The sequence below is a fragment of the Brachyhypopomus gauderio genome, chromosome 2, assembly GCF_052324685.1.
Source record: "Brachyhypopomus gauderio isolate BG-103 chromosome 2, BGAUD_0.2, whole genome shotgun sequence".
Taxonomy (NCBI): domain Eukaryota; kingdom Metazoa; phylum Chordata; class Actinopteri; order Gymnotiformes; family Hypopomidae; genus Brachyhypopomus; species Brachyhypopomus gauderio.
Genome location: NC_135212.1, coordinates 6,495,891 through 6,507,560, shown reverse-complemented (window position 1 = coordinate 6,507,560; position 11,670 = coordinate 6,495,891). Strand labels below are relative to the sequence as shown.

Here is an 11,670-nt window from a genome sequence, read left to right as displayed (position 1 = left end):
CAGTCTATATTATTACGATATATATTATAATATTACAAATGATACTGACAGCTTTAGTTAACAATATCTAGCTAGGTTAAGCTGGGCGTACACTGTGCGATTTTTGGCCCATTTTCAGCCGATTTTTCACTCGTGCGACTATTTTTGCGATCGGGCTGAGTTTTGGCTCAATCGCGTGTCGTGCATCGTATAGTTTACACAGGTACACGAGGAGCGATCCACACCTCACGACCAACTCCCGATCAGAAATCGCAGCGTCGCAAGAATATCAAACATGTTTGAAATTCAAATCGCTCCTCGTGAGAGTATCGCACTGTTGAAGCAGCTCCACGAGCCGACTCTCCCTGCGATTTAGTCGTAGTTTGAGCTGGAGCTGAGCACATGATTTAAAATATCGTACAGTGTACGCCCAGCTTTAGCTAGCCAAGGGACGTCAGCTATTGATTGTTTGGTTTACATCAGTATCAATAAAGTTCATGACACACACCAAGTTATTACGTGTTATTGTTTATTCAGTGTCCAATATAGTCGACAGCAAAGTGATGGTCAGAGCTGGATGCTACCGAGCAGAGCTGGATGCTAGCGGATCACAACTAGTTTCAGAGCCGTTTCAGTGGAACAGTTGCTGTCCGCATTTGAAAGAGCAAACTCTCGACTAGTAGATGTTCGTGGTGTACTGCCAGCCGAGAGCTTGCTCTTTTCTAGCTAGAAGCTATCGGATCACGGCTAGAAGCTATCGGATCACGGCTAGAAGCTAGCGAACCGGGGCTAGAAGCTAGCGAACCGGGGCTAGAAGCTACCGAACCGGGGCTAGAAGCTACCGAACCGGGGCTAGAAGCTATCGGATGACGGCTAGAAGCTAGCGAACCGGAGCTAAAAGCTAGCAAACCGGAGCTAGATGCTAGCGAACCGGGGCTAGATGCTATCGGACCGGGGCTAGAAGCTAGCGAACCGGAGCTAGAAGCTAGCGAACCGGAGCTAGATGCTAGCGGGTAACAGCTAGATGCTAGCGGACGTACGTGTACTCCCAGCCGAGAGCTTGATCTTTCAAACGCGGACAGCAACTGTTCCACTGAAACCGGCTGGGAACAGTAACAGTACTGGGAACAGTAACAGGGAACAGCACCAACTTTTAGCCGCGAGCTTCCTGCTATGTAGTCTGCAGCAGTGAAATGCTGGCTACACACAAAGATGCTCCGTATCACAAAGTTTTCCCCTTCATCCCTCCTAATTGCACAAACCCATTTTCTTTTCTGCTCGTCGTCAGCTGGAAAACCATAGAAACTGAGATACGACTGTTTTTGCTTCGAGATCGAGCACCCTGGTGCACTGCAAAAGCTCTTGTTATTGGACTCTGCCATTGTTTAATGTGTAACGGAAGTAACTTTACCCTGCAACGAGAGCTTCCGGAAGAAAAAATGCGGAAGTGTGAAAAGGGCCTATACTCAACTGGCGGAGAACTAACAACTTACGTTCGACACCCCCCCCCGCTCGACAACTTACGTTCGCCAACCCATCCCCCCCGCTCGACAACTTACATTCGACACCCCCCCCCGCTCAACATCCTACACACAGTGTCCTGGTTTTCCCAAACAAAAATATGGTCACCCTACTCAACGGTTTTATGAGCTATAGCGGATGACGTCGCTCTTCCACCGAGTACTCCTGTTCACCGTTTATAAAAGTAAGTAGCTTTACTAACTGGCTAACATTTGCTGTCAGTGGCCAACTTTCCCGAAGAACCAGTTTAGAAGCAGTCCTTTTATGTTGTATTAAAATGTTAATGTTGAAAAATGGGCACATATGCCCATTGAAAATGAATGTACTTGAGTACAAGGGTTGGTTGGTCATCCTGGCTACCAACCTCCTCGCTGGTGCTTAGTTGGGACACTTCACTCAAACTGTCAGGAATGCCACCTGATCTTCCCTAACCAGCCTCACCTGGCCCTCATTACCACACCCCCTTCAGCCTTACTTAAGCACTTCACCAGCACATCTCAGTTGCGAAGTATTGCCGACTCATGCCGCGTACCAAGCCTTTCTATATCCTGTCTGCTCTCCTGTGTCCTGACCCTCGCTTACGTCCCCAACCTTGTCTCCTGCCTAATCCCTCTGTACCTCCTGACTTCTGCTCCCCCGGTATGACCCTGGACCGTCCTGACCACGCCAAGAAAACGCTGTTACTACTGATCCTAGTACTTGTGATTCACCTGTCTGTGTTGGCACCAGCGTCTCATTTAAATAAAAGCGGTGTTCTTCCGCATTTGGATCCCTCTCTGCCTGTTCAATACGTTACAGAAATACTTCGCCTTCAAATGGATCCAGCAGAAGTAACCATCGCGACTCTCACTGAAATGGTCCGCCAACTCACGGATATCATACGGAGTCAGGGAATTAACATCACTGCCCTTCAGGAGGCTGTCTGCCTCGTCACGACCTCTGCTCCCACCTCCGTGAGTGTTCCTGCAGCAGAACCGGAACGCTACGATGGATCTCCTGATCGCTGTCGAAATTTCCTCATGCAATGCTCCATATACTTCACGTATCATCCAGCCCGGTTCCAGGCCGAGTTACACAGAGTCCACTTTATCCTGTCGTTCTTCACGGGAGTAGCAGGCGCCTGGGGTACAGCGTTGTGGGAAAGCCAGGACCCTGCCCTCCAGTCGGAGAGTCAGTTCACCGCAGTGTTCCGGGCTGTTTTCGATCATCCCGCGGACGGACGTGATGTGGGAGATCGGCTCTACGAACTCAAACAAGAACAACGCAGTGCTGCCGATTATGCTAGGGAGTTTCGTACGCTAGCTGCAGGAAGCGGTTGGAGTGAATCTGCCTTGAAAACGGTTTTCCGCCGTGGTCTGCGAGACGACGTCCAGGTTGAACTCGCCTGTCGTAGTGAAGCCCTCACTTTATCAGAGTTTATCCAAGCGTCGATTAACGTTGACAAGTTGTTGTTGACTTACCACCCCAGTAAGACTGACGCTCCTGTCGCTACGTCTGGTGCACCACCTTCCAATGTATGTGCTCCGAGTCTTCGGATGTCTGACGAGTTCGTGCAGCTGGGCAGGTCCCCACTAACATGCCGATTGTTACTGAAGTACAGTCAAGTTAGCTTACCCGTACAAGTATCTTGGGGCGGCATAAATACTAACCTGTCTGCGTTAGTTGATTCGGGTGCAGTGGGCGATTTCATAGACCAGGACCTCGCCTACCACCTACACCTTCCCACCGTACCTATAGATCCCCCCGTGAGAGTGAATTCACTGAATGGACAGCCTATAGGAGAGGGCGTGATTACGCTACGTACCTGCCCCGTAGAGTTGCGGGTAGGTCTGTTCCATAGTGAAATGAGAGAGTTCTTCCTCATATCCACGCCCCGAGATCCCGTCATACTCGGGTTTCCGTGGCTATCAATGCACGACCCTGAAATCTCCTGGAAGAAGCGAGAACTCGTACGTTGGAATGAAAATTGTCTTAGTAAGTGCATGCACCTACCACTCAGGTCCTTCTCGGTGGAAAGCCCCGACACTCCTCTCTCTGACGTCATTCCCGAGCAGTATCGCGCATTCGCTGACGTCTTCGACAAGGACAGTGCCTGTCGTCTGCCTCCTCATCGTCCCTGTGATTGCGCAATCGACCTCCTGCCTGGAGCCCCCTTACCTCGTAAGACGAAACCTTACCCTCTATCACGCCCTGAAGATCAGGCGATGGAGTCCTACATCACCGAGGCCCTGCAGAAGGGGTTTATTCGACCATCCACCTCCCCGGTTGCTGCTGGTTTCTTTTTCATCGAGAAGAAGGATGGGGGATTACGACCTTGTATTGACTATCGTGCCTTAAACGCCGTAACGACGAAAAATGCTTACCCTCTCCCCTTTATCACAGCCTCCCAAGAGCGTCTGATGGGGGCGAATATGTTCACCAAGCTGGACTTACGCAGCGCTTACAACTTGATCCGTATTCGAGAGGGCGATGAGTGGAAGACAGCCTTTGTTACCGCCAGAGGGCACTACGAGTACTTAGTAATGCCGTATGGACTAACTAACAGCCCCGCAGTGTTCCAAGCGTTTATGGACGACATCTTCCGTGACCTGATAGATGACTTCGTGTTCGTTTATATAGACGATATCCTGATTTATTCCCCGTCTGCTTCTGAACATAGCCGACATGTCTCTGCAGTCTTGCAACGCCTTCGTGAGCATAATCTTTACGTGAAGGCGGAGAAATGTGAATTCCATCGCTCCTCGGTGACGTTTCTAGGATGTACGCTGTCCCCTGGCCAGATCTCCATGGATGCGCAGAAAGTAGAAGCTGTCTTGAACTGGCCGACCCCTCGTTCCACGAAAGAGCTGCAGCGATTCCTGGGATTCGCTAACTTCTGTCGCCGTTTCATCCGAGGATTTGGTGAGTTGGCTACCCCTCTCACTAATCTCTTAAAGGGAGGGAGGAATCGGAAATTCACCTGGACTGCTGAAGAGGAACAGGCGTTCTCACTCCTCAAAAAGGCGTTCACGTCAGCCCCCATTCTGCACCTTCCTGACCCCCGACTCCAGTTCATCGTGGAAGTTGACGCCTCCGAGGTCGGAGTGGGCGCTGTTCTCTCTCAAAGACAGGGAAGCCCGCCGAAACTATACCCCTGCGCCTACTTCTCCAAAAAGCTGACCCCCGCGGAAATGAACTACAACGTGGGAGACCGGGAACTCCTGGCGATTAAACTCGCGCTCGAACAGTGGCGTCATTGGTTGGAGGGAGCGGAACACCCCTTCATTGTTTATACTGATCACAAGAACCTGGAATACCTGAAATTTACATTTACATTTATGGCATTTAGCAGACGCTCTTATCCAGAGCGACTTACAAAAGTGCTATGTAGTTGCTTGGAATCTCCAAGGTAGAATAGATAGTCCTGAACACAAGGTACTCTAAGCTGGAAAAACCACTAGACGAAAGTCAAATGATACCTAACAATTATACCTGAATATACACATCCCCTGAGGAAAAAGACAGTAAACAATTCCTATAACCCAATTATGCACAATACCTGAGGAAAGAGACGATAAAGTACAATAGACAAAGCATAATTATGCAAAGTGCACTTGAAAGAGGTGGGTCTTCAGTCGGCGTCTGAAGACAGCAAGTGACTCCGATGTTCGGACACACAAGGGAAATCAGCCAGACGTCTAAACCCGCGACAAGCAAGGTGGGCACTGTTTTTCTCCCGGTTTCGTTTCACTGTCTCTTACAGACCCGGGTCAAAGAACATCAAAGCCGATGCCCTGTCACGGATCCACGAAAAGGACGAAGCCACTCATGAACCTGGACGTATTCTGCCAGAGTCCTGTTTCCTATTCGCTGGGCAGTACAAGAGGAATTAGACGAGGCTTTGCGCACTGAACCCAGTCCGGTGGAATGTCCGGAGGGGAAACAATACGTGCCCGTATCCCTTCGGGGACGCATCCTACAACTCGCACACGATACGGCGGGCACAGGCCACCCAGGTATTACACGCACACGACACCTGATCTCTCAGCGTTACTGGTGGCCGTCCTGGGAGGATGACGTTCGTGATTATGTGCTGGCGTGTTCCGTTTGTGCTCAGACCCGTACTCCCCGTGCACTTCCAGCAGGAGAACTCCTTCCCTTACCTGTTCCTCACCGGCCATGGACGCGCCTCGCGGTTGACTTTGTGACAGATTTGCCCACATCGGGAGGTAATACTCAGAGGTGGGACCAAGTCAGTGTTTTGCAAGTCTCAAGTAAGTCCAAGTCTTTATACCTCAAGTCCCGAGTCAAGTCTCAAGCAAAGACACTCAAGTCAAGTCAAGTCTCGAGTCAAGACAGGCAACAGTCAAGTCAAGTCCCAAGTCTGAAACTTGGAATTTCAAGTCCTTTCGAGTCTTTTTTTTTTTTTTTACCGATGTTGCAGGTATATTTTAAATGTAAATAATAGACATGCGTTCTTTTTTAAAATCTGTATTCTCCTCAAATCTTGATAAAACGTGCAACTGAAAACACGAAGTATAAAAAAAATTAAAATTACACCTCTTTATTGCACAGTTCAATTTGTTAAACTTAGCTGCAAAAATATTCAATTTTCCAGAAATAAATATTATGTGAAAAAGTCATAAGTAGAACTCCATGTTCAAATAAAAAGTCCTGATATTTTCACAGTACAATACAACGAACCATAACAGCATTTTCCCTCTCTTCTCTTATCTGGTTTCTTGGAGAACATGTGTGAGTGACACAAGACAAACAAATATAAGAACTGAACAATTAACAGGAATCTGCAACTTTAGACATTTCAGTAAACTATTCTGCATTGCATTTGCTGGCCAAAAGTCTGTATGTCATTTGTGCACGATGAATGATGTCCCCATAGCTGAAAACTCGCTCCACTTTTGTCAATATATTTTTTTCTCGACGTAGATGTCTTCAAATACACAATCCATGCTGAGATAGAACTGGATATTATGATGGTGACAGAGAGAGGCTCTCTTCCCCGAGTTCAGATACAGAACCCAGGGTTGCCAACTCTCACGCATTGAGCGTGAGACACACGCATTTGACCGTCTTCACACGCTCTCACGCCACACATCCGATTTCTCACGCCGGAAAAAAATCTAGTTTATTTACCTCTGATCCACATCTATGATTCAATGAGTTACTAGTTCGCTCTGGCACCAACCACTGGCGATCGATCGATCGCGATATAATACTTAATTTGTGTCCATTTTACACCCCGCCCGGTAAAAATTTACGTTCGCCAACCCCCCATTTGATTGGTTGTGCTGCAGCTCATGCACACACACACGTACAGAGTGTGGAAAAGCAGAGGACTGGTCTGCGTCAGAAGGACGGAAATGAAATTAATGGGGCGCACTTTATAAATATTAATATGCGTTTTAAAATTTAGATTTGGGGTAAAAAAATGAAGTCTTTGCAAGTAAACAGGTTCAAGTCCAATTCAAGTCCCAAGTTATTGGTGTAAAAGTCCAAGTCAAGTCTAAGTCTCTGAATATTTTTTCAAGTCAAGTCAAAAGTCTTAATATTAATGACTCGAGTCTGACTCGAGTCCAAGTCATGTGACTCGAGTCCCCACCTCTGGTAATACTGTTGTTACGGTAATCGTAGATCGATTCTCTAAAATGTGCCGTCTCATTCCTTGCCCCAAATTACCCACTGCCATGGATACAGCTCTTAACCTCTTCCATTACGTATTCCGTATTTATGGTTTACCCGAGGATATCGTCTCAGATAGAGGGACACAGTTTACGTCTCGAGTCTGGAAGCAGTTCTGCAAACTCCTTGGCATTACTGTTAGTCTGACTTCAGGCCACCACCCCCAGTCTAACGGAGAGGTTGAGCATTACAATCAGGAGTTAGGGAGGTTTCTCCGACAGTACTGCGTTTCTCAACACGACTGGCATAAATACCTCCCATGGGCAGAGTACGCCCGGAATTCCATTATACACACCGCGACCAAACTCACACCCTTTCAATGTGTATACGGTTACCAACCTGCGTTTTTCCCGTGGGACAAGACACCGGCTGATGTCCCCGCCCTGGACGAATGGTTTAAACACAGTGCCCGTACATGGGAGCTAGCGCATGTACACTTGCGGCGTGCCCTACACACACGCCGGCTCAATGCAAACCGTCGTCGTCTCCCCGCGTTGATTTACCACCCGGGACAGAGAGTATGGCTGTCGACACAGAACCTGAACTTGAAGCAACGATGTAAAAAACTCAGTCCACGGTACATCGGTCCATTTAAAGTGCTCAGCAGAGTTAATGCCGTTACCTACAAGCTTCTTTTGCCGTCACATTACCGTATTAACCCTGTCTTCCACGTCTCTCTCCTGAAACCGGTTCACTACAGCCCATTCACCGTGCCCCCTGTGTATGATAAACCTCCGGACCCTTTGGAGATCGACGGTCGTCCAGCATACATCGTCCGGGAGCTTTTGGAGTCCCGGCGCCGGCGAGGGGGTCTGCAGTATTTAGTGGATTGGGAAGGATATGGCCCCGAGGAACGGGCCTGGATTCCAGCGAGGGATGTCCTCTGCCCCACGATGATCGCTGATTTCCATGCTACGCATCCTAACTTTCCTGCCCCCCGGCGCCGCGGTCGCCCCCCAGCACGTCGTAGAGCGTCAGGTGCCGCTCCTTTGAGGGGGGGTACTGTCAGGAATGCCACCTGATCTTCCCTAACCAGCCTCACCTGGCCCTCATTACCACACCCCCTTCAGCCTTACTTAAGCACTTCACCAGCACATCTCAGTTGCGAAGTATTGCCGACTCATGCCGCGTACCAAGCCTTTCTATATCCTGTCTGCTCTCCTGTGTCCTGACCCTCGCTTACGTCCCCAACCTTGTCTCCTGCCTAATCCCTCTGTACCTCCTGACTTCTGCTCCCCCGGTATGACCCTGGACCGTCCTGACCACGCCAAGAAAACGCTGTTACTACTGATCCTAGTACTCGTGATTCACCTGTCTGTGTTTGCACCAGCGTCTCATTTAAATAAAAGCGGTGTTCTTCCGCATTTGGATCCCTCTCTGTCTGTTCAATACGTTACACAAACTCTCTGCCACGGACATCTTTATACTAAGCTACGTACGTCTGCTATGCCCTCGCTGGAGTGTGATGTGACGTGTGCAGGTGTGATGGATCACGTACAAACCAATAGGGTGTCGGAATATTATATGTTTATACTTCTCATCCAACCACAATCAAATTCACTCTATCCGGATGGCGTGATTAGGATAGGGTTTTTTTTTTAAACGATGACACGCCGGATTGAAAACAAGTCGAAATGAAATAGCAGTAACGAGGCTATTTTTTAAAATGTAAGGAGTAGAAAGTACAGATAATGGTGTGAAAATGTAAGGAGTAGAAGTAAAAAGTCAGCTGAAAAATAATTACTCCAGTAAAGTATAAATAACCAAAATTTGTACTTAAGTAAGGTAACGAAGTATTTGTACTTCGTTACTTGACACCTCTGCCTACATCTTATTCTTAATACACACACACTCTACAAAACAGCTCATTCGCTGCGGCTGATCTGGGGCGCTAGCCGGCGTGTGGAACCCACCAGGTCCTGGATCCAGGCGCTGTAGGTGGGCGGAGTCAGGACCAGCTGGATGGCGCTGGCGGTCAGGAGGGCCAGTAGCAGCAGGGGAGTCACGTACTTCCACATGTAGTAATAGTATCTGGATGGAGAGAAGCCCAGCATGTCCTTCAGGTCTTCAAAGAACCTGGACACACACACACACACACACACACACACACACAAACAGTGGAGATTGTAACTATATTCGCGTAACCTCCTATAATCTTAATTCGACGTTATTGCTAAACAGTATTCTGAACTAATAATTTAGAGCTGTCTAGCTGGATGTCGGCTAGTATCTTTCTCTCAACATAATTTTCAAACAAAAGTTATGAACCATCTTCATTTCAACAAATGCAACAAATGGCGATTCGGAGCTCGTTGGGATGATTTAAGCGAGTGGCCGATACGCAGAGTCACCCAAAAGACTCTTTATATGCCTGTCAGCAGAGGCAGGCGGCGTTTCTGGACAACAGAGGCCACACTAAGTGCCACGATTATGTGGCAACTGCCACAAGGTGCCATTTCTGGGTGGCACAGTGGTCACTTTCGTGCTGCTTACATGGTACTTACACGCCAAACAGGGACCGCACTCTTACAGGAAATTTAGCAGAAAGACGCGCCGCCCAAAGACCTCTGATATGTTTTGTGATTGGCCAGATGCAGTTCAATTAGCTCTGAGTTTGTTTGCTCATCCTAAGTACCCCGAATGCATTCCCGACCAGCATTTCAACCTGAACCTGAATTTTGACCTCAACCTGAATTTCGACCTGAACCTGAATTTTAACTTGAATTTTTGCATACCTGAATGAATTTCACAGACTGTTTTTTCAAGTAATAATGGTTTCAGGTTCAGGTTCTGGTGACACTGAAAAAGCTCCATATAAACAGGATTGATCACACACAGTCGAAATTCAAACTAAAATAATTAAGCTTATTACAAGATCCATCTCCTCAGGACGACCTTTGCAAAATAAAAGAAAATAATGAAGCCCAGGAAATAAAAGGTACAGTTTCGTTTGGTTCTTGACCACAGTCACCCTGTTTATCTATCACTCTGCATGAAACTGGTCATGAAGGATCCAAAATGGCCACTCTAAGACTACCTGTCACGGCCTCCAACTCCGGGAACTCCACTTCCCAGCATGCCCGACCACGATGGCAGAGATCCGCCTCCCCGGATTATTAGACACCTGTCGCTCATTAGCTGTGTTCTATATAAGACCTCCCTTTTGAATACCTTGTTGCGAAGTATTGCTGACAATTCCTGAAAGCACATCAAGCGTTATTATTCTCTTGGATTCTCTGGTTAGAATTTCTCCCTTTTCTCCCTTTGGATTTGCCCTCTGGTACCTCTGCTCGATTGGATTGTTTTTGTGTACGAAAGTTCTAAATAAAAATTCTACTTATCATTACATTTATTTCTTTTCATTTAAATACATTTTAATAGTAGAGTGTATGACCAAAGACCTTCGTACTAACCAAGTAGTATTAGAAGAATGTTCCACAAAAGGTAGAATTACAATTAACTGAATTACAAAAAAGTGAACAGCTGCTATGTCTTATAATTTCTTGAAGTAATGTATTCTTACATTATGCATTATGCAAGTATGAACACAGCCTGATTAAAGGTACTTGTTCCATTCAATTAAAAAATTGAACTTCTATTATTATTCATGGTATTTTTAGTATCTAATGTCACATGGCTATGGTTTGTAAGGCAAAGTTCAATCTTCTTTTTACTTTAGCAGATATTGCCTCTGTAAGGCTGTAAGAGCTATGACTCACTTCTCAGACATCATTCAACTAAAGCTGTTCATGATTTCAGCTGATTTTCTGTAGTCCCAGTGTGAATGTGCTAAGCATGGCTCATAGCAACTGGATAAAGCTATAATTTTACTATCACCACTAGAGGGCTAAACTAGACAAGGACAGCAATACATATAAATGATAACTCACTGCCAAGGCTGTGTTAAGACGTCGTTATGAGCAACATACTTATCAGTGCCGTAGACCCATGCGACAGCCACGTTCTCCAGAAAGACAACGATGAGGAGAGGCAGCGTGGCGGAATAGTCATCGAACATGGACACGAAATAATTGCCTGATCGTTGCACAAAAATCAGGCCAAAGCACAAGGATGTCACACAGCAGCCGACTGCAAGAAAGGCAGAGGAGGAATTTGTTTACAGAACATGTGATCGTGATCGAAAACCGCATGTTAAGGTGCCCACTGAGCCTGGTGTGTGTGTGTGTGTGGGGGGTGGGGTCTCTGGTCTCACGTGTGAGGATCTCCTTGCGTAGTTTGAACGTGTCCACTAGGGGAGTGATGATGCCCTCGATGGTGCCAAACATGCTGCCCAGACCCAGGTTCACCAGCATGAGGAAGAACATGACGGACCAGAATGGGGAGCCCGGAAAGTGAGTCATGGCCTCAGTGAACGCGATAAAGGCTAAACCTGTACCCTGGACAGCCTGGGGGCAGGGGGGCAGAAAACAACCAGAGAGAGAGAGATGGGGGCAGAAAACAACCAAAGAGAGAGAGGAGGGGGGCAGAAAA

The 11,670-nt window shown here is 47.4% G+C and overlaps 1 protein-coding gene across 1 annotated transcript in view; it reads right to left on the bottom strand.

The window, feature by feature from the left end:
* The window catches only part of slc6a15 (solute carrier family 6 member 15), a 28,046-nt gene that overhangs the window by 3,136 nt on the left and 13,240 nt on the right, over positions 1-11,670 (bottom strand). The window contains exons 9-11 of the mRNA XM_076984940.1: positions 11,393-11,585; positions 11,109-11,268; positions 9,093-9,255 (exon numbers count right to left, since the gene is read on the bottom strand). Coding sequence (XP_076841055.1) covers positions 9,093-9,255; positions 11,109-11,268; positions 11,393-11,585 — 516 coding nt within the window. The remainder of the gene's footprint in view (positions 1-9,092; positions 9,256-11,108; positions 11,269-11,392; positions 11,586-11,670) is intronic.